The sequence below is a fragment of the Centruroides vittatus genome, unplaced genomic scaffold, assembly GCF_030686945.1.
Source record: "Centruroides vittatus isolate TY-2023 unplaced genomic scaffold, ASM3068694v2 contig_923, whole genome shotgun sequence".
NCBI lineage: Eukaryota > Metazoa > Arthropoda > Arachnida > Scorpiones > Buthidae > Centruroides > Centruroides vittatus.
Window position 1 is genome coordinate 1,209,657 of NW_027122610.1, and position 24,503 is coordinate 1,234,159.

Here is a 24,503-nt window from a genome sequence, read left to right on the forward strand (position 1 = left end):
CTTAAACCTTTCCCTCTCTCCCTGCTAAAGGAATTTCTAAATATCCCTTCTTAGTGTACATTCTCATGACGTACCCTAACTGTATACCAAATTTCAAGTTGCAAATCCTAACCGTTTGGGCTCTATTCTTATCATCATCCCATCTTGATTATATTATAAGATAAATAAACGTTTAAAAATATCAATTTTTAAACACTAAATTTTTTTAATTTGCATCTTACGTATGCACACAGTATTTTCGGAAAATGGCATTATTTAATGTTTCAAGTCTCACTGCATAAAATTCGATTAAATTCAGTTTTAATAAACTTAATAACTGACATTTTAACATTATAATAAAATTCAATTAAAAAATATAACTTTATTAACAAGATATTATACATTTGATGTAAAACAATAAAACAAACCTGAACTTTTAATTTTGAATAAAAATTCACATCTAATTTAAACAATACTTGTTCTTAATTTTTTCTTTTGCTAATAGTTTCTTGATTAAACGTTTCCAATTATCATATATTCTTTTCTCTCTTTTCTGCAATACAAAAAAACAAAAATAAATTCATTTAATTTATTAATAATCATAGTTTGTATTATTAATCTTATTGAAAAAAACATCATCATACAAGACATACAGTAAAAATATAGACGATGGCTATTCTTTATCATTAACAATATAATAAAACTTTATTTTAAATTGCAAGAGAGAAATTAAAATTATATTTTTTAACTCTAGAATGGATGTGATAATTTCTTTTCATATGTAAGTATAATAGAATCTCAGTTAATTAAGACTTCTACAGTTTTCTTTGGATCCAAGAGAAACTGTGGAAGAATACTTTGTCAACAAAGTCATGAGAACAAAATACAATCCATATTATTTTGTGTGCGGGTACAGTAAACGAACAATAAGACATTTTAAAAAGAAATTTACACAGATAAATTCTTGCAATACAAATTTCAAACCACTGCTTTTGTTTATTTCCCAAATAAAAGATTTTTACAGATAAAACTCATAGTTATTATACTTAAGAATTCTTGAAGATGTTTACTTGATGAATGAATAAATTAAATACTCTTTCTTATGTTAAATTAAAACTACAACCAACACTTGCCAAAACTAGTTAAACGACAACTTAGTGATGAGATACATAATGTATCAAAAGAAAAAAACACCATCCAGTGACAAAGTGGGCAATTTCCACCAAACCGTTGCCGGGAAAAGAGGTGTGGGTAGCTGGAAGTATGACCTTGTCCTACCTCCGGCTACCCACAAAGGATTTGGTAACAGACCATTGCCTCTCTGTTGACATCAGCTTCTCGGGTGTCGTTTCGACCTCCACCAAAGCTTATCCATGCTTGTTGACATACACCGGCGACTGTTCGAATGTATAATAATATAACCAAATATTCGGTCTTTCACCTATGTATTTTGTGTGTGTCCACATTCACCGGAAAATATCGACATTCTCTACTTTCGGTCTTTCACAGTAACATATCAATTGCCTTGTTAGTAATACAACTCAATATTAAGACTGCCTATAATTATCAATAAGCTCAAATTTTCCATTGAAAGCAATTTAGAGCAATAATCAATTTAAAATGTTTTATTTTACAATTTTATATGCAATCTGTACTAGTATATTTAAATAGTTTGTAAATGCTATGGATGAGTTATTACAAAAATGATATTAAAGACTAAAAATGAAAGTTCATCTTATTGTATTTTTCTCATCATCTATTCTAAGTATTTGCACAAGGTAGGTATTGCGCAGTTAAAGCATAGCAAATTAGAGTGATGAAATCATAGAAAGGTTGAAAACCACTGATATAAATTAAAGAAAGAAATGATGAGCAAGAGAGAAAATTAACTTTTCTTGATATCACATATAGATTTAGATCCCTTCCATCTCTGGACAAAATGACGGACAAATTTTGTAACAGTTATCTTATATAAAATAAGCAGTAAATTTTCGTAATTTATCAAAAGAAGAATAGCAAAGAACAACTTGCCCACTTTATGTGCACACTTTTGTTTATTTTAATTTATTTTTATACATTTTTACAATTAAATTTTCTCTCTATTTTATTTTTAAGAACTCCTTATAATATCAGAATAACCGTTGTTTTTGTGTTAGAGAGTAGATTATACATGTTTCAAAGATTCTGTTTTTATAGAATTCATTCTGAAATACATGATTTTGAAGAATTTCCATTTTTAAACAATGATCAACTTCTATTTGTATCCTTGTCTACTTGGACCTTGCTTATTAATAAGACTTATTATGCTGGTGTAGTTTCTGATTAGCAAATAGAGGAGATCTTAGTCAAAAAGTCAAAACAAAAAAACTATGACTTATGAAGAATTTGTAACTTATTTCATAATTTAATATATAAAAAAAATTATCAAAGTTATGGGATGTATTTAGTCTACCATTCAATCAGATTACCTTTAGTTTTTCCCACTCTGGCTACTATGAGAATAGTTAATTTCCTACTAATGGTTGATTAAACTCAAGTATACAGCAGAATTTTAAAATATGAACTTTGGAAAAATAATGTATCAGTCAACTTGAACTGATGCATATAATCCTGCCCCAAGAAATTGAATCAGTGAATAATAAACGAACAGTTTTCTCTTCCTCTTTTAGTGTGCTGCAGACAGATTCTGATCTTGGTTTCATTGTTTCTCCTACTGACTGTTTAAAGATCAAACAAGCAATTTTTAATCATATTTTAAATTAATTTAATTTAATATATATGCTCTCCATCTCAAACTAGTAGTGTCTTGCCCCTGTACATAATACTTTTTCCTGTGAGGAATAGTCATGCCAGACATCTATCTAACTCCTTTTGGGGGAAAATTTTTGAATTGAAATAACATGACATCCAGTTTGCATCGGAAGTTCGTATATAATTAATTGGAGCCTCCTGTCCCTAAACTTTCCATATCTGATCTTGACTTTTGTCTTTCTAACTCCTTTCTTGAGATTAAGGAAGGATAGACAGATGGACACCAGTGGAAATTTGGTGCTTCCATAATATGATTTGTCTATAGTTTTTACAAATTGCAGCCCAATTATATTATAGAAGCACTAATAAATAGTCACAAATAACTGACAGCCAATAGAAAGACAGTGAAAAAATTAGTCGAAAAATAATTGATATCTGAAGAAAAACATCTGAAATGTAAACATTGCACCGAGTAAAAATTATGGCACCTGAAATGAAAGTCAAATTTTGTATTGGGAATTTCTGTTTGGTAAAGATATGCTTGGCATTTCAAAGCAATACCATAAACTTTTTATTATTGTCTATTCATGTTCTTGCTTTAGTAACATATGTGAAGGTTTCAAGAACCAACTTCAAAAACATTCTTTGTTTTTCTCGTACATTGAAAGCCAGCCAGATGACTGTACAATAGTGTTCCAGACTGCCGGAAGGCACATTCTCCAATTGGTAGATCGCTGTTATGTTGCATACCAGTATGTAAAACCAATCAATCAATACATTCACATATTGAATAAATCATTTGCTTTTTGATAGACTACTAATAGACTACTTAGTTTCAATTTTTTCATGAACTACTCAAAATAATAAATAATAATAATATAGTTGTACTAACTTCTTTCTCACGTTGCTGTTGGATTTGTTGATCTTCTTCCCAAGCAGCAATTAAAACATCACGAAATTCTTCGCATACAACCACACCATCAAAACTATAAAATTAAATTTATTTAATGTTGTGAATTGGCAGACAGTACTATAAAATTATATAAATAATCATATTAAGAAACTAATATAACAATATTGTTTTATGAATACTTAATAGATGTCGTATTAAAGAATTTCAAACTTTATTACAGTTATTTGTAGATTTTATTGAATAGTAGTAATTTATGAACTTTATCAAGTAATTGACTACTGCTGCATCTCTCGTTACTATGCAAAAACATTGCAAAGATCTTGCACATTTTACATTTGGTTTCACTCATAGAAAATTGGTTTTAAGGGAAAAATAACTTTTTTAGTTATTAGTGTGTTTCTTTAAATATTTCTTCAAGAAAATTGCTGAGACTTCATAGGTTAAAACTGAAGAAGTTAACTGATGTTTTTCTGTCTGGACCGCATTTCATCAGAGACAAAAACTTCTGAGTGTTATCTTCGTTATTTATTCACTATGCATTTCGGGCGCAAGATTTTTTTTTTGTGTAACTTGCACCTCTCATCAGGTGTTACATTTCTACAAATTGGTATAAATACAATTGTTACAGTGATTACTATGGTAAAATTACAACTTTACAAATTACAACTATTATTACAACTTCCATTATTTGAATATACTTACACAATAGTGAACTATCCTGTTTTATGTTTAGACATACAGCTATGTGGTGTTGATGTATCCCCTAAGACATTTCTAACTTTCTTTCTGTTTGCTTGCTCTTTAGCCCCTCCCATTTCCTCCCATATGTTGTGAATCTCCATGTCATTATTTAAGTTTATGGTTTTGTTTTTATTAACAATTGCGAAGTGTTCTTTGAATTTACGTAGATAACTGTCTTTTTCTCTGTGAATTATTTTTACACTTTTTTCATTGATTGTACATCCATTGATTTTTTCATTGACTGTGCATTGATTTTCATTGATTTGTGCAATCTTACAAAAAAAAGCAGCACTGTAGATAAACTTCTTAATTATAAATCATATAGTCCTATAACAATAAAAAGAAATAATTTTATAATGGCACTCTCAAAGATATGGAACAGAACATCTAAGGCAGAAGACAGAGAAAAACAAAAAAAAAATGAATTAATAAATACTTTTATCTTGAACAATTACCCATACAGATTACTAAAAAAAATGGATAACTACATTTATAAAAAACAGATTCAATGTTAAAGAATAAGAATGAGAATATTACGTATATGGAACATTTGAAAAATATAGAAAAGTTTTCAGAAAACATGGTGTTATACTAGCAGCCAAACTAAAAATTAAAATTAAAAACAACAAAATACGAAACAAAGCAGGAGTGGTATATGAGATAAAATGTACACGTAAAAAACCAGCAATTGGAGAATCAGGAAGGCAACTCAGAACCATAATAAAAGAACACGAAGCAGCAATTAGACTTAAATACAACCAATCACCATGGGCAAATCACTGCAGCAGGTTTGAATGCACAATCAATGAAAAAAGTGTAAAAATAATCCACAGAGAAAAAGACAGTTATCTACATAAATTCAAAGAACACTTCGCAATTGTTAATAAAAACAAAACCATAAACTTAAATAATGGCATGGAGATTGACAACGTATGGGAGGAAATGGGAGTGGCTAAAGAGCAAGCAAACAGAAAGTAAGTTAGAAATGCCTTAGGGGATACAACATCAACACCACATAGCTGTCAGTGGCGTAGTGAACATAACTGGCGCCCCTCTCCCCCCTCCAGAAACACATATAGTTTGTCTTGGAGACTATTTGGGCGCTCCTCTGCGAGTGGCGCCCGGTGCATGATATACCTCCTTGCACCCCCTTCGCTATGCCACTGATAGCTGTATGTCTAAACATAAAACAGGTTAGTTCACTATTGTGTAAATATATCCAGTTGTAATAATAGTTGTAATTTTACCGTAATAAATCACTGTAATAATTGTATTTATACCAATTTGTAGAAATGTAACACCTGACGAGGGGTGCAAGTAACACAAAAAAAATCTTGCACCCAAAACGCATAGTGAATAAAGAATAACGAAGATTACACTCAGAAGTTTTGTCTCTGATAAAATGTAGTCCAGACAAAAAAACATCAGTTAACTTCTTCAGATTTAACCTATGAAGTCTCATAAATTCTCTTGAAGAAATATTTAAAGAATTGATTTTTAAAGCAATATAAAGAAAACCACACCATTGATATAATACATACCTATTCTTATAGTATTAGTGTGTTAGTTTTAAAGAATTTAAATTAAATTTAATTAAAGTCAGAGGAAAGAAAAACAAAGTTTTAATGGCTCTGTAGAAAAATATAAAGCCGGGATTTTAAGTGAAGATATTTACAGAAATAGATCGAATCAGTCCAATTGATAATTCTTGCAAAATTATAATCTTTGCTGCCTGTAAATTGCTGAGACTGATGAGGGGTGATTGCATTGCAATGGTTGTAACAGTTATCCACATACAAGGTAGCTTCAAAAAGTTCCTGGAATTGTTTTATTACTCAAAAGTATGTGTACAATTGACAAATCAAGCAATGTGCCCTTCAAAGTATTATCCTTTGGCAACCATACACTTTTGCTAATGCTGGTATAGCTGCTGAAAACATTCTTGGAAGTTGTCTCAACGGCACCTGCAACGAAGATGTCGCACTCTGTATAACCTCATCTGCATTCTTGAGGTGGCACCTTTCAACTGGGAGAAGAAATAGAATTTGCACAGAGCAAAATCTGGAGAATATGGAGAATGTTCCAATGTTATTACTCCATGTTTGGTGTGATCTCCACAACAATGCCCTTGCTAGTGAAGCAGTTGCTTCACAAGCAGGGGCATTGTCATGGAGAAGCACTCATGTGTTGTTTCCCCAATGGCGTGGATGTTTTTGATGGATGGTGACATACATCTCCTTGTTGACTGCAACCCTTGGGTATAAATTCATAGTGAACAATCCCCTGGGAGTCAAAGAAGACCTCCAATGTGACTTTCCACTTATTCCTATCCTGCTTGAATTTCATGGACTGCAGTAAGGTGAATGACTTTTATTCCATGGATTGTCATTTTGGTTGAGGATCTTACAAGAAACACCAGGTTTCGTCACCTGTGATAATCTTGTCAAGAAATTCCGGATTCTTATTGGCCAGTTCAATGAGATCGCCACGTAATGTCTTGTGAGTCTCTCACTGGTTCGTCATGAGCATTTGTGGCATGGTGCATGTTCAATTGATCATGCAGGATGGAATGACAACTTCCAAACGAAATTCCTACTGTCTTGGCAATCTGCTCAATTGACTGCCATCTGTCTGACCTTACAATCTCGCATACAACCAACATTTTCTCCTCAAACATTGATGTTGATGGATAACCACTTTGCAAATCATCAGCAACACTTTCTCATCCCTCCTTTTTTGCCAGTCATAAACTTGAGAATGCTTTGTAGCAGATTCAACATAGGCATCCTGAAGCATCTTCAAGGTCTCAAGAGGGTTTTCCTCCAATAACACACAAAATTTGATATTTGCACATAGTCTGGCAAAAATGTCTATGGAAGAACTATTTCATGATGTCTCACTAACACGACCTTAAGTGAATGGTAACTGTTCTCATCTTTGCAGTGAGTACGGATTTGTTTGAATACGTTTCATACATTTCTTTATTCCTGACATATTTCGCTGACATGCATTACATGCTCCCTTTTACATTGCCTTTAATTGACTAACCCAGCATAATTCCAGGAACTTTTTGATGCTACCTTGTATATCTTTGATATGTAATTAGCTAGTAATATTCTCAACATAAATAAAAGATTTTCCTTTAGCCCATTTTTAGACTGGGAAAAGGACTGTTCCTCATCATGTTCAAAGTCAGTTCACATATGGTCTTCTGAATATATTGGTTTAGAAATTAAAAAGTAAAGTCCACATAAAATAACAAAAAATATGTAGAAAAATAGATAAATATATCAATTACTATCTCATCAGTTAAAATTTTAAATAACTTATTCATTTTAAGAAAAATAATTTTTCTACAAAACTGTTTTATTTAAATATTCAAATGCAAAATTTTGAAATTACATTAATAGCAAAATTCATTCACTGTGACTAAAGAAACCACAATGAAATTAATAAGAACATAATCTTAATCTGTATTTGATTTTTACCATGTTTGACGATGATTATATACTTACACTGGATGTGAATGCCCCCAGTTTCCATCAAATCCAACCATAGCTGCAGCACAATCGATATTCAGCTTTCGAGCTATTCTAATAAGTCCTGGAACTAAATTTGTAATCAATGATTGATTAGTCAATAGTCTGCAGTAAATAATACTAATCATATCATTTTTTTAAAACAAGACTTATAAAAATACTTTAAAAAGTGACAATAACCTAAAAATAGTGACCATTACTGCTTAAAAGAAGTGAGCTAATAATGACCATATCAAAAGATATGGTCATTATTCCTGAAATACTTCTTGAAATTTTAAATGATGACACAGCTGTAGACCAGGATTGATATTAAAATATTAAAACACTTGTACATAAAGCATATCACAACAATGATAACAATACTCATATACATATATAAATATACTGTATATCTCCAACCAAAGACATGCTCTGTTATGCTGTTAGATACAGTAATAGACATTCATATGTATTAAATGCCTTAACTTTCTTTGACTATTGTACTAGAATTAAAATTAATATTTTCTATTATAACTGAGATGGAAGCATTAGCGAAGCCTTTTCTAAATAGCTTACAGAACTGTACTTGTTCTCAAAATTTGATCAATCAATTTTGAATAAAGTTTTAATAAGTTTTGTTAACTTTACCATTTTCCATTAATTGCAATGAGAAATCCAAAAATGTGATAAAGAATAGGGGCTGTGATTTCATTTTCAAGATACAATGGGGTCAAAATGATAACATATGCTCCTCGACATGATTCGGCACACCTAATGGAATTTAGGGGAAAAACAGCATTGCATGCAACTAACAGAAAATGGGTGCGAAAAATGAACAAAACACAGGAACAAACCAATCAGCATCAACTACTTTGCTCTTGGATTGCCTCCTCTGTAGAGGCAAGTGCAAGGATCATCTCTTTCTCTCCAGCTCCACTTCAATCCTATCATGATACAACAAAATTGTGCAATTTTCTAGTTTAAGGTATTTATTTTTTTATTCTTTCCCTACCAGATGTGATCAGTTATCTGAAATTGCCTGTTCTGATTATTTTGAATAATGATATTCTACTGTATTTGGTAGCTTGTGAAGTTAATAAACTGTATATCTTATACTTCTATAAGAAATCAAGATTAGTTGAAATTATGAGCTTACACTACCTATGAGAAAGTACTGTTTTTGCATCAAGAAAGCATTAGCAGGCATTGGAACAGAAAATGACTTCTAAATAAGGGAGAATACTTTTTCCTTGCTTGGAGTTGCTACTCCAAGCAAGGAAAAAGTAACTAAACAGTGACCAAAACAAAATTAGTTGGCCGTGATGATATTCATTATTTGTAAGGAGTTGAGTCCGATTGTTATTTTACGTTTATGGGTTTTGTTTCATTTGAAGTTATAATTTAGTTTAAGAACATTTTCTTTTGTTTAAAAGACAACAACTTATTTTCATTATTAATTACAAATAAAGCAATCATAATTTGTAACTATGACCAGAAAATACCACAATACCTTCCTACTCCTCGATATATAACTACCAAAATTTAATTGCATTAATGCCCTTTATACACAAGCTACTGTGCTAAATTTTGTTTCTTAACCATTACCCCATCCTGAGATATTAATCAAAAATAAACACAACACATGGAATTTTTTTTGCCAATTTTGGATTCAGGAGGTCTCAAAATTCAGATCTGCAAAAAATTTGGAGAATCAAATTTGACACAATTGCAATATTTTCCCATGTTATATACATGATAAGCTGGAAAAGTAAAACACTGCTTTTATTTATTATGCATTAATAAATCCTGTAATCTGTTACAAAGCTATAAATTTATTAAATTGTCCCTTAATAAACTTTCCAAATTTTATAAAATATTAACAAACTCGAAAAAAATTTAATCAGTGATTTTGTTACACTATCAAAATTATTAGAACAAAAATTGAAAAATGATAGTGTTGTTTTAAGTTATGTTCGTTTATCATTTTTTGCACTTGGTTTTCATTCAACAAGAGAAAGAAGTTATGGGCATTGCAATTTAAGTATTTAAACATTAATTAATGAAGTAACGTGTGACAGCTTGGCATCACAAAAATGTTGTTGCCCATAACGACAGAAAAAGTGAGAAACAGTGATATATTGCCAAAATAGATGAGATAATGTAACTAATTTAAAAATAGTGATTCATCCTGAGGCCTGCATTAGTTATCCAAAAAATGCTCAAAGAATAGGATGTTCTAATTGTCATATCATTCAGAAATTTGAAATACAAAATATTAAATTCATGTGTTTATTTCTCAATTGCTAAACTTTTGAACAATAACATATTTTTATTTAAATGTAAAAAAAAATTTTAATTTTGAAAAGATTCTCTTGCCATTATCTTAAAAGTTCATTTTAATAAATTAAAATCTTACGTTGAATATGTACAGTTCCTGCAGGAAGCATGCTTGGCTGATAAAGATCAACATTTCCATATTCATTTCTTGGAACTTTACCATTTTCGGCAGGCGGTGAAACATACTTTTCTGTCTGCCAAATACCAAAAATTTCTAGAGGAAGATCATGATCTAATTCACCTTTCATCTAGTATAAATAAATAAATAATTTTAATATTTATTTTCATATTACATCAACTGTTTATATTTTATTACACTTGATTTCTTTAGTTTTATATAAATTAACAAACAACGACAAATTTCAGATATAGTCGGATCTCAAGATAACCATATATGAGGATCATTCGAAAACAAACGAGCCAGAGGCTGGAATGTGAAAACCGATGACAGAATTGTAATATTGTTGCGTGTGTAAGAATGTGTGGTTCTGACAACAGCACGGAAGATCTCAGCCTGCTGCTAGAAGGTCATGGGTGCATACCACGTGACTACAAAGCTAGCAGAAGCATGCGTCAATCGTCCACTGCGGTCAGTCATGTTGTAAACAGTGAAACAGTGAAATGAAGGTGTCAAAAGAAGAGCAAAGAGGTGTTGTTCATTTTCCGACAGCGGAAGGAGTAGGGGGAACGGACATTCATCAAAGAATGTCACAAGTGTACGATGAACACTGCATGTCCCTTGCAAGGGTCAAGGTGTGGCACAAGCGCATCAGGGAAAGGCGGGCATCATTAGCCGATGATGCATAGTCAAGAACACCACACCACATTACTGATGACATTGTCCAGCTGGTTGACGGAGTCGTTACCCAGGACTGCCAAGTCAATCGTCCACCGTGGTCAGTCGTGTTTACAACAGAACTGACTGCAGTGGACGAGTGATGCATGCTTCTGTTAGCTTTGTAGTCATGTGGTATGCACCCGTGACCCTCTAGCAGCAGGCTGTGATCTTCCGTGCTGTTGTCAGAACCACACATTCTTACACATGCAACGATATTACAATTCTGTCATTGGTTTTCACATTCCTGCCTCCAGCTCATTTCTTTTTGAATGATCCTCATAAGTCAGTCATTATACAATAATTTTGCTGAATCACACAGATGCATTCAAAGTACTCAAAATAGAAAGCTAATATATTTATAAATTATTAAAAATATTTCCAGTAACTATATATTTCAGCGAAACAGCATTCTTATCTCTTTATTGTTTAAAACATTTTTTTAAAATACTGTGACACACATGCAGATGTTACACTACCTGGAGCTCTGTCCTATCTTGCAGAACTATTAAATAGTTTATCCTCCTGAATTATTTAATAGTTCTGGAAGGAAAGTCCAGGTAGAGCAACTGGCAATGCCTCTGCATGGTAAGTGGCAGTTACAGATTTGAATTTCACCAATTCTTTTTTTCTAGAACCTTCTTAATTAATTAATAAAATATTAATTTAATTTTAGTTATTAAATTTAATAAGAGATGGTGCCTAACACCTATATCTAGGCCACTTTACTTAACATTTAATTATCAATTGTAGTAATAGTAATATAACCTGATTTAATCCTGTAATTGTTTGGCTTTAATATAACTATTGGGCTTGGTGTTTATATTTATATTGCTATAGCAATTATTAAATAACCATATTCATTTTCATACCTTATTCCATTTTGGTCTTGCTTTTACAATTTTATAAGGAACTTCTCCAATGCGCACAACTCTTGCCTGCTTTAACCAAGTCTCTCTCGAATGTAATGTATGTACGCATTCTCTGGCATAAATGGGTTCACCTCGAACAAATCCCAAAGATGGAGAATCTGGAGGATATATTGCTTGAAATTTCAGTAAGTGACGTTTCAAAACATACAGTGGATGATCCTTGAATCTGAAACACAAAATTATAAGCTATATGTATAGTTTATATATGAAAAAAACTTGACAAATTCTTAAAAATTCATTATGTTTATCAGAAATTTATCAGATGAGATGGAACATTCACACCAGATGACAAATAAATCTCACTATAAACCTATTCTAAATAATTTGATAATATTTTTATAAACATTTGGAGCATTGTCCTGTTGGAATGTCCCTTCCAACATACACATTATGTTGGAAGTATTTGGGTAGCAGATTTATTAAGTGTAAATAAACATGAGCTTGTAAATCCTAATTTGTATACATCATGTATATTATAATGTATCGTATATACTTGTAATTTATATATTTGTTTAAATCATGAATTATTAATCATGCTTTACCATCATGAACAACCTTCATATCTACAAATTTAAAAATTGTAAAAACAGGATCTTGTTACATTTTAATTTCTTAAAAACAACTACAGGGAGAAGCTCCATATCTAATGGGATAACACATTACAATACTATAGACTAAGCACTTTTTTATATTTTTTGTCCATCAAAAGACAAGCAACAAGGAACGAGTTTCAGGTGAAATGGGAAGCTATAAAAAAATTTGAAAGATGGACCGATATTTCAAAAGGAATAAGACTATGCTTGACTTTCTGAGGAATGAAAAAGACAAAAGTGAAGAGAACTAGTATACATATAAGTTGATGTTAGTGGTAAGAGAGGATAACCAGAGAGAGACTGTATAGGAACCATAAAGCAGAATTTATCAGAGAGATTGCATGTGCACCAGTAAGGTTTACATAATAGTGTAACCACCACACTCAGTAAGAAAGCATATGATAATGACATTAAGATATGCTTTGGGTAATTTTAAAATGTACAAGAGGAACTGAAAAACTTAAACTTACGAGGAGAGCCTGGAAAATGAGATGATTAATCTCAGGGATGTAAACAGTCTTTCTTTAGCATGGGAATAATTAATCGGGAAGAAAAAACAGAGCACCACATAAAGAAATATTTAATTTGTTTGGGCTTGTGCACACTTTGAAACATAACTTAAATTTTTAGTTAAAATTTTATGGAATAAAACTTATTTCATTACAATGTTAGTAAGGAATTACATAATTTTGCTCTTTTCGTGATAGACTCTTGATAATAGACAAATAAATGTCCAAAAGCACTTAGTAGCATTGTAATGTATTTCTCCGTTAAAAGCAAATGTTTGATGTCAGAATCATGCTTTACCAATTCTAAAATGCATCCTGGTATGAATTTATGGTTTATTTATACATTTCTAGCAATATAAGTTTATATTTCAATTAAATATGTATAATAAATTTACTTACTTGTCAATTGTTTTAGGAAATGGTTGATCAATCATCATTTGATCAAGTTGTTTATTTTCATTCTCATCTTGTTCAGAATTACGCAACATAAATGGCAATAAAGTTTTATTCCACCAATCTGAATCTATTCGTAATTTCCTAACATTAGTCATCCAATTTGATGCATATCTTTTTGTAACATCTTTAACATAATTTTTGTCATCGAAGGCTAAAACATATGTTACGGGCTGTCTAGCACGTGCTTCTAATTTGTATGGTTTGTCAATAATGTTATTTACACAATCCACACAAATCCATCTAGCTTCACTTTTTGAATATATTTCTAACCAATATTCTATGCCATTGTATTTTGAAATAACTTTAATATCGTCATCAGAATCTGTTGTTTTCAAATTTAGCATCTTTGTTTTTGATGATTTTCTTGATGAGCTCGACTCATTTGTTTCTGATCTATCACAGGATTTTCTAACTTTAGTGGATGTTCTTGATCTTTTTTCCTCTATACAAAAATCATCACTACTGCTTCCATTACCGTCGTTATCAAGATCGCCATCACTATCTGTTTCTTTCATGCTTATTCTTTTATTTTTTCTAAGTGTATAAGTTCTTTGAGTATTAGTAGTTTCAAAATCACTGTCACTATCAGATTCTTTCGGAACTTGTCTGCTTTTCCTTGATTTAGTCTTACTTTTTGTATTTTTTTCTGTTTTTATATCAGACTTAACACTTACATTTTCATTTCCAGCTGATTTTTTATTCCTATTTCTACAAGATTTTGGCTTATTTTCATTCTCATTGTTGCTTTCTTTACATTCCGAATTCTTAGTATTCAGTTTATTTTTATTTTGCAAAAGTTTATCTGATTTCATTGGAAGAGGATAAAGCGACAAGCAAAGTCTCCCTTCCAATCCCAAAGAGCGAATTAATAATAAAAATATCATATTATAATCTCTCCTGCTAGTAATTTTGCTTTTTTCGATAGCATTTTCAATGCTAACTCTAATATTTTTAGCCGAAGTTTCGAAACTGAAGTCATAATCAAAATATTCTTTATACCATTCAACAGTTTTGGAAATGTCACTTTTATCAACTTCACTATTTACATTAAAATCAATAGGAATGTGTGAAAATATCAATGCTAACATATTTTTATTTAAAAGTAAACGATTCACATAAAATCCATGAGCAAGAAGGCATAAAAGATGAACTTTATGCAGTTCTATTTGTATGTTCTTCCGAAAACGATTCACTCCTCTACGAATGACATCGATAAACTCGATTTCTTTCTTCTTTCTTTTCCGATATTTCCAAGAATCTGAGACATTTAATGTGATTTCTACACCTTCCTTGGGTATATCTGGTTTATAATCATCTAAATCCATCTCATTTTCTGCTTCTTCCACTTCTTCCCATTCACTTTCAGAAGATTCATTTTCATTATCCTCTCTCTCTTTACTGATTTCTTCATTGTTTTGACTGTTAGAACTAACCAATGCCTTCATTTCGACATTATTTTTAGAATTACTGATAGGACATTTTTTATTTTTAACATTTTTTCTTTTATTTTTTGGTAAATTGAAATCTTCAATGCTGTTATTTTCAGTTCTTTCTATTTGTTTTTGTTTTTCTTGAGTCATATCTACTTGATCTAAATCATCGCTGCCATCCTCCTCGGTAATTTTTAATTTTTGTTTGGTTTTTTTACGGTCTTTTGGTTTTTCTGGTAAACTTGCTTTGGTTTCAAGAACTTTCTTTTTCTTTGTGTTAGAATTAGAATCAGAAACTTTCTTTTTTTTAGTTTCTTTAGTTTCTGCATCTCTTCTTGGAGTACTATTTTTACGTGTTTTAGGACTTTCTGACACATTCTTTGTGTTAGAATTAGAATCAGAAACTTTCTTTTTTTTAGTTTCTTTAGTTTCTGCACCTCTTCTTGGAGTGCTATTTTTACGTGTTTTAGGACTTTCTGACACATTCTTTTTATTTTTTCTTTGATTCTTGTGTAAAGTTTTATTGTTATCATCCTTTCCGACAATGATTTTTGTTGTTTTGACAGTTTTCAATGTTTTAACAGGCGTTTTACATTTGGATTTAACTTTATTAGCTTGTGAATTTACATCATGATCAACTATTTCAGAAACATCTTCTGTAGCTTTTCTCTTTCTTCTCATCTTTTCTAAACTAATATTTCAAAAATAAAAAGCAAACATTACAGAAAAGTAATGGATAAGTTTAACAAAATTAATATTTGCATATTATTATTATAATTTAGTATATAACAGGTGGCCAAAATTTATCAAGATATCAACCATATATTAGCATATATAGCCTTGCCTATCAGAATTATGCGAGAGCTGTATTCTCTATTGGAATGATATTTTATACTTTATGTAGTTAAAGTATTATAGTTATAACTGTTCTATAGTTAATAGCATTGTTACTTTACTTTATTGATATTCTATAATTGGCTAGGTTTGTTTAACACCCTCAACTTTACACACATACTCTTAGATTTAGTTGCCTTCATAAGAGTAAGATTTTAATAATACAATCAGTGTGTATCACACCAGATAGCAGCAAACTTACAAAAATATTACATGTATATGCAAGAGTCTAAAAGAGCCACAGTTTGGCCACCTTAAGTGCATATAATCTTCACATCAACATTACCAAAGCCAATCGCTGCCATATGCTATCGGGCTAAATAACAGCTATCATATTAAGCTAGTTATTTAGCCTGATAGAATATGGCAGAGGTTGGCTTTGGTGATACAACGTATTGGGTTTTAGTAGAGTTATTTCTTCACTTCAAAATGAACAAATCTCAATATCATAAGAATTCATGAAACTTGGTACCATTATAAACATATATAAAATTACAAAATTGGTAGTTTAGTTACTAAACATTTATGTCTACAGACTCCATTAAATTAGTTAAAATTATATTTAAAAAAATATTAACAAAGCTATAAATAAATATTGAGAAATATAAATTAGAAAAATGCTTTTTAAAAATAAAAAATTATTTCAAGTACTTTGGCTTAAAAAAATTCATGCTCTTCATTGTCAAATTTATATATAAACAATTACATAAAATCGTTATTATATAAGTCTACATATACATTACTTGACTACAGTTTTTTTTTATAGGTGAATGAAAAAATTCCAAGTTCTTCAAGTGCCAAGGTCAGTCAGTGGTTAATATTACATTTTCAAGGTCTTCATATAATCTCCACTGTAATAAGAAAAAGTTAATTTATATACATATTGTTTCATTTATATAACTAAGTTTGTTATATTAATAAGAAAGAGTAAAATGATTATATAACAATTTAACTTAATTAAAAATAATATCCTGATTTATAAGCAGAAAAATCATTTTTCCTTCATACAGTCCTGTAAAAATCATTTATTTAGAGTTAATTATGGATTAATCGATTAATTTTTTTAATTAATTATAAAGCTGTATAATTAATAATTTGCTTTAAAATAAATTTAATAAGCTTAATAAATTACAATCCTAACATTAAACAATTTTTTACGAAAAATAATAAACTTTTTAGTATTTCTGACAATCTTTATTTTAAGCAAGACAAATTTAACATTTGGAATTGAATTTAATAATAATAATAATATCAATGGAAAGAGACTGAAATATTATAAAAAAAAATACCAAATGCTATTTATTTTACCGAAATTTTAAAGATATAAAAAAATAATAATGTTTACTGATAATCAAACTTTGTAGATAAAAAATCTTTCTTAAGATGATAATAACATTTATCAATATTAAATGTAATTGATTCACAACAAATTTTCTTGAACCCCTTTGCTTTATAGTTTGTGAAAGCGTCGTCGTTTTTATTTCTTTTGAGAATAAATATTACTCTCTGATTGGTTTCCAATATCAAATATTTAAGATGAAAATACATAGAAACATTGAGACCACTCTGTATGCTAAAAGCTATCTGTCTACTCTCCTCTCTGTCACACATTTGAATTTTACCTCATGCTCTTCTGTATTGACAGTTGGAAGTTAATACAGCCATTTTTAAGAATGGCTGAGCAATTAAGGTGTTAGCCTATTGCTCTGGAGGACTTGGGAACAGATCCACGTGGGTTGAAAACCACCAGAAATTTTTTGATGGGTGGTTCGTGTTGTATATGTTGAACCCTCTCTCACCATCTGTTGTCCCATTACGGGCCTGGCTGAACCTGTAACGGGCTTGATAAAAAGGTTTTCTTAGTGCCCACAGGACAGTGTCAAAAATGAATAAATAAAATCCATTTTTAGGTCTTTGATTGTGAGGTGGAGATGAAAAATTTTATTTTACAATGTTTCGGAATGAATTGTCATATGCTAAATCTGGACTTTTGAAAAGACTATTCTGAATCCATACCTAATTTATAATCTATTGAATTCATTGCTGAAATATTCTCTAACTAGATGATCCAAAACACATTCTCATGCATAAAGATTGTGACAACTCTATCTAATTTAGAAAAATGTTATTACTTTATTTAATTAAAAACTAGCTTACTTTAAAAACACTAAATGAAATAGTTAATATTGTATAAATATATATCAGAAACTAAATTTCAGGGGAACTGTCAGTTTGTGCAATTACATTGTTAATTACAGTAACTTTTCAATTGATTATTCATAATGTAGGACTATAAAGTAGATCAAAACCATTAGAATTTAAAAAAGGTACATACATTGCTGTATTATTATGTTGCAGAATGTTTTAAAATTGAAATATGCTAATTGATATTATACTAGGGTCTTGGTCTCTAGCATAATATGTCAACTGATATTACGACCCTATGATATTAAAGTGATAGTGTAATATCAATTAGCATATTTCAATTTTAAAACATTTGGTGACTAAAAATTCAGCATTATGCAAAATTATACATTTGAGAAAACTCCTAATAATCTGATAGATAAAATTTCTTTTTAACATATTTTAATTCTCTTAGAATCCTTCATAATTACCCTTCACACCTGCCCTTAAATTGAGGGCAGGTGAAAAGAATAAATGCAAAGGCAGATGTTAATAAACTAATCTAAAAATTAAAACAAAAGTGCAAGAAATAACAATAAATAAATTGAAATTTCCATTTAATAACTTTGATTGTATGAGAAAAATTAATTTCCGATTAAGTTTTTTCCAGTTTATTAATAATTTTATAAAATTTGTAAAATTTATTAAGGGTCAATTTAATAAATTTATATTTGTTTAACAGATTACTTTATTGTATTGTCAATAAAAAGCAAATGCAATGCTCTATTAATTTCTTTGTTAATCAAACTTCGTTGAAACCTTACATCCGAATATACTATAGTTGCTAGTCCCACCAAATAAGTAAACTAACTTTTTTGGACTGTGAGTAGACCATAATCTTGACAACAGAAAAAAGGCATACATTTCTACAACCTCTAAAATCTCTGTCACCCCCTCGGGAAAGGCAATAGAAAAGTCTCCCTTGTTTTGAAAACGCAGATTTTAGCCAATGTTTATAAACATACTCTATTCACGCTAGAATCAGATAGTGTAGAGCAATAGATGATGGTAAAACAATTATCCAAACCATCCATTCAGTTCGACTTCCAAATCTGCATCCGATCTGGATCATCGACATTCTTTTAGACACCTACTTTCAAAATGATAACCGTAATACAGTATTTTTATCAAAATTAATAAGATTTTGGTGATAAAATTGAGAAATTGGATTATTCCACTTAAGGAAAAAGAGTAGAAGTTTATTTTATATCTTGTATATCGTTTACGTGGGTTCAATTCAAGCTCCAAACGACGTGGTTGGGGCCCTATTAGAGTCATAGAGCATACCCATAGGAGTAAAAATGTGAAAGGAACCATACTTCTATCAGCAACCCTTCACGAGATACAGCCTGCCTAAAATCAGTCTGTGCGAGATTGCGAGTCGCATTACTCCTCTAAGACTGTCGCATTTAACTACTTAGCCACGCGACTATGCCGGCTTCAACTAACCCGCTCAACCATTCATGGTGTACTCGATGTTATGTGGTTTAAAAAGGAGGGGTGCAGGGCTCGCCCCCACCCTGTGCCGAGATGCTGGCTATCACTCGCACCAAAGTGCACAACTACATGTGAAGTGTCAGTCGAGGTGAGCAATAGCCAGCCTTGACAACACGGAGCATGGAGAGTATGCTAATACATGTTAAAAACTGATGTTTGGAGGCAAATATCTCGCGAAGAGTCTCATATACGGGTACGGTTCCTTTGATTTTTTTGCTCCTATAGGTATGCTCTACAACTCTGATAAGTTCCCAAACGTCTCATTCAAAGCTTGAATTGAGTCCTATAAAATATCACATGAATAATATAGTTATATTAATACAGAGGTAACTTTACACTAAGTTTTTTAATAAATAATTATAATATAAAACGATTTATTACATTACCTTTCAATGTTTCATCAAACAGCGCCAAAAGACAAACCGCTACAAACTAAAGGACATCCAACACTTATTCAATAAACCGCTTCTAAAAACATTACGCCATCTATCGTCTAATTATCAAAACAAAAGTATCGACCATAGAGGAATTGATATATAAACAATTTACGATTGTAATTTATCTACTTTCAATGTTTAAGATATTTTTAATAAAAAATATAATAGATATTTTAACTTTACACTAGGAAAATTTATAAAAAAAATTATTAGCGTCCTCTATATTTTCTCCTAAGTGGCCGTACATAAATTACGTAACGTATTTTGGGGTGGGTGGGGGTCAAGGATTTCTTACGATTTCTTACTCAGTGGTAGGGGGTAATACATCTTGTCTTACGTAATATTATTATTTTTATTTTTGATCTCGTTGAGTGGTGGTTTTGAATTTGGCTTCAATTTGGCGGTTTCTATTAAGAACGGTCGTTGTACTAACGCCATCTCGTGTAACGTGAGAGAATAATAACACTAGCAGACTCTCTACACATTTTTTATCATGGGAGAAAGGCCGTGTGGCGGTTTCTCTCTCGTTTTTTTTTTTTTAAATTAGAATAAGTGCACCACTACTATGGGTGTATAACACTAAGAATACATAAACCAAAATACATGATACAAAGTAAACAAAAAATTAATATTCGGCTTTTAGTGAAAACTAAAATGTAAAACTAGAAATGTGGAATTATAAATAGTCTTTTCTTCCATATTTTTTGAACATAATTGTAAAAAGCATCAAATGGTGGCTTCTGAACAAGCTTATCGAGTGGACATGGCCACAAGAAACTAAGCGTAAAGATTTCTAATTTCAGAATAAGTCTATCTTGATCGTAAATTGGACAATGATAGATCATATGGTCGACGGTGTCAAGGTTTACTGTATTCGCTTGTGCCAGTAAATATAGGTGGCGTATGAGTCGACCAAAATGGCTGCCACAAAGGGTATAGCGTGCTTGACAATGTACGAGAGTTACCCGTGTGTTGTCTTTTTAATAACTTTTCTCTCTGTAGTCAAAACGTTTTATTCGCATTTGTATCCGACATTAATCCTAGTTGATTTCGTAGTTGTTTAAGTCACTATGAAAAAGATGTCTTACAGAAGAACAGGAAATACCAAAACTGATAACTTCATATCTATCCAGCTCTTTCTCAGTAAACAATTCACTTCAGTTTCCCACAGTTAATTTTGCTGAGCTTAAAATTCTTTTATACAAATGTTTTCACTCTATCTAATATAGGCCATCGTCAGGTTTAATATTATAAATGTTCCAAAATGGAACGTACCGTTTTCGAATATTTTACATATTTAAAATTCAATAAAATAATTTAACTTTAAAATAAATTGAAAGAAGTGTGTATATTAAATAAATAAATAAACAAACAAATAAAACAGAAAACAAAGCTAAGTAAAAAGAAAAGATTTAAGGGTTTTTAAGTGTCATTCTTTTTTCTATTATATATTTCCACGCTGTTGGAAGCGCATTAGCATCCATAGCATTTAGGCAACGATTTTTCATTTTAATTTTATAAATTTCCACCTTTTCTTTCTCCAACTCAATGGATGGAGAGTGCACCGTTTAAATGACTTTAGCCTCTTCCCATTTTACAATCGCTCTTTCAGCTGTGCTATAATTGATAATATTGTGCTGTTGTGTCGTTTGTCAACGTTGTATCAAGTGCTCTTTTTCTTATAAAAATCGAGAATGATCTATAAAAGAGCACCTAATATCTGTAGCTTGCTACGGAATGATAAAGACAGCGTAAAAAAGGAAGGTAAAGCTGGGGTATATAAAATTCCATTTGAAAATCAACAGTTAGGAATCGAAAAAGATTATGTGGGTATGACTAGAAGAAACCTGGCGGTACGTCTGCGATAAGATACATACAGTTTTGACAAAGGACACAACACAACATTAGCAAGGGTGAACACTTTCTATTCTAACAAACTACTTTATACCCATAGCGGCCGCCATTATGTAGTTCGCGCTAATACCACTAGGTGTCAGATCTATCGTTGGCACAAGCGAATAGAGCAAAAGCAAAAGGCAGTTTCTACCCGGTTTACACATCGCCAGGTAACTTCTAAAATTACAATGCTCAGTAAGTAGTTGAGCAGTAACAAACGTTATATCTCTAACTGGTGATGAGAATCTGCATTCAATACTAGGAAAATAAAGTCTTGTTATTCTACCAGCTTTACTGTTCAACCATTTTTAATTCCACTTTTGCATAGCATTCTCATGAATATATTTTTTAAGGCTGCTACGTGAGAGAGGGATGTGAGTGTATTCCAAGTTAATGTCCTTTGCAGCCGACTTAGCCACAAAGTCGGCTTTTTCATCTCCTAGTATGCCAGTATGGCCAGGAACAAATATAAAAGTTACCTTATTTACAAGATTTTTAATATGGTGCTGGATATATGTGATTTTATTGCTATTGCAAGTGGGATTTAATAGAGCTTTTAGGACAGACTGAGAAGAACTGTAAATGTTGATAGACAGAGTTTTGTTTGGTAGTGAAGTGGCCCACCGAACAGCTTGGTAGACAGCATCTTTAGCTTGATAGATGGAGGTATGTGTGGGATATCCGTATCTTCTAACATATTTTGGGCAAAATATGTCAGTTTGGAGGAAGATACAGATACTTGAGCCGACGTGAAGAGGACTATTAATGTCTGCATGCTTATCCATGGAGGAAGCAGATGACACCAAATGTACCCCGAGGATAACCTTGTTTACAGGATGATAGTAGGGTAATTGCAATGTAGTAGCATATGAACAGCCGTAAATAGGAGGAGACCGTTGTTGAGCCTTGATGTTTGTAGTTCTGATGTAGTAGTTTAGAATCTTTTCTACAATACATAGTGGCAAAGGAAGGAGCATCGCTAGTATCAGAGAAGCATTAATAGAAACAGTTCTGCAGCACTTTGAAATTCTGATGGCAAACTGTTTTTGAAGAGAGAGTAATTTACTTGCTACTGAATTTTTACTAGTTACATGACCCCAGCTAGAGGCCACGCAAAGTAGCATTGGTTGTATTGCCCCATTATATAGAGTTTTATAAGCTTTACGATTTAGTCCCCAGGTGCACCTAGCACATTTTAGCAGCATGTAGTTTATTTTCTTGGCCTTAGTCAAGATGTAATCAATATGGCAACGAAATGTGGTTTCTCTCTGTTCTCTCTTCTTTTATTTTGTATGACGTTTCTTTTTACACGTGCACTAGCTGGTCGATCTGTCGAAGTTTTTTGCGTCCTTTTGTGAAAATTAAAATTTATATAAAAATGAATATTATGACGTTGATTACTGATAGTAATAATAAAAAGATTGTTAATAATTAAAAAATAAAGTTCTTAAAATAAATTGTTCATTTGAATTCATTAAATTTTTATATTTTTAAATTTGTTCACATAAAGTCTTTTATAAATAATAGTACATATTAATTAAATAATTAATAATTATATATTTTGGACCTACGGTTTTTAGGGTTTCATAAAAAAATTTTTTTGTTAAAATCTTTCTATAAAATCATGCCTAAATATTACGTAAGATAGGGAAGGGAAGGGGAAGGGGAAGGGGAAGGGGAAGGGGAAGGGATCAAAGAAAATATTACGGTTTCTTACACAGGGGTAGGTGGGGGTCTAGAATGGCCGAAATCGCCCTTACGTAATTTATGGACGGCCCCTTAATGTTACGTAATAAACATAATTGGGTTTTTGCGTAAAATGGAGTTAGAACGATGTGATTGTGGGGAATCGAAATGGCTAAACACTTCTTAAAATGGCAAATGGCGTGTGGTTACAAGACAAAAAATCAATTTATTTTAAATTACCAATAAATGTCAGTTGAACGAATTGGATTGTTTTTTAGAATTTTAATTAGTAAAATTTAGAATTTAAATCTTAAAATAAATATTTTAAATGTACGTGGAACAGAGTAAAATATCGATTTCGTCCCATTTTGCGTTATTCTATAGGAATTTATTTCCTGCATTGATCGCTACACGCATAAATCCAATACAGAATTCGATTTAAATTTAACCGTATTGCAGTTTAGTATTTAACGATTTTTCAAAATGACATACCTAGTGTGTTAGATAAGAATTATTATATAATCTTTATTAATTAAATATATATTAAAATTATAAATAATTACATGTTAATTCATACATATCAATTCTAGAATGAAAACATCACTCATTAAATTGTTTCTTTTCCATATGTATGAACTATTGCCATAAAATATAAAATATATTAAATCTTACTGTAATTCTGTGTCAATAATTCGTAATTACGAAAATATTTTATTAATTTACTGTCCCTGATGAATCCGGACTATAATATAGTGTTAAAATAATCTCATGAAAGATAATTGTCTGTTAATTACAAACATAACCAGAATTGAGACAATCCATTTAGTAGAAATGCGAAACCCTATTCTAATAAATCGATCGATCAAGAGGTTTGCCCGAAATACTTACATTGAAATGGATTATTCTCTTTGTTGT

General features: G+C 31.0%; 1 protein-coding gene across 1 annotated transcript; it reads right to left on the reverse strand.

Moving 5' to 3' along the window:
• Positions 1 to 341: 341 nt before the first annotated feature.
• Positions 342 to 20,078, reverse strand: LOC136984556 (DNA repair protein complementing XP-C cells homolog). Its single transcript, XM_067281594.1, has 8 exons — positions 19,956 to 20,078; positions 16,621 to 16,739; positions 13,508 to 15,685; positions 11,947 to 12,172; positions 10,319 to 10,487; positions 7,900 to 7,993; positions 3,623 to 3,716; positions 342 to 532 (listed from the first exon to the last, which is right to left on the reverse strand). Exons 2-8 carry the CDS (start codon positions 16,626 to 16,628, stop codon positions 440 to 442), a joined length of 2,862 nt encoding a protein of 953 aa, XP_067137695.1. The 5' UTR covers positions 16,629 to 16,739; positions 19,956 to 20,078; the 3' UTR covers positions 342 to 439.
• Between the last annotated feature and the right edge of the window lie 4,425 nt (positions 20,079 to 24,503).

Coding starts and splice junctions, on each gene's coding strand:
- LOC136984556 (XM_067281594.1), bottom strand. Junction 12,173..13,507: donor TTTCCTAAAACAATTGACAA/GTAAGTAAATTT, acceptor TTTGTGTTTCAG/ATTCAAGGATCATCCACTGT. Junction 7,994..10,318: donor AGGAACTGTACATATTCAAC/GTAAGATTTTAA, acceptor TTACAAATTTAG/TTCCAGGACTTATTAGAATA.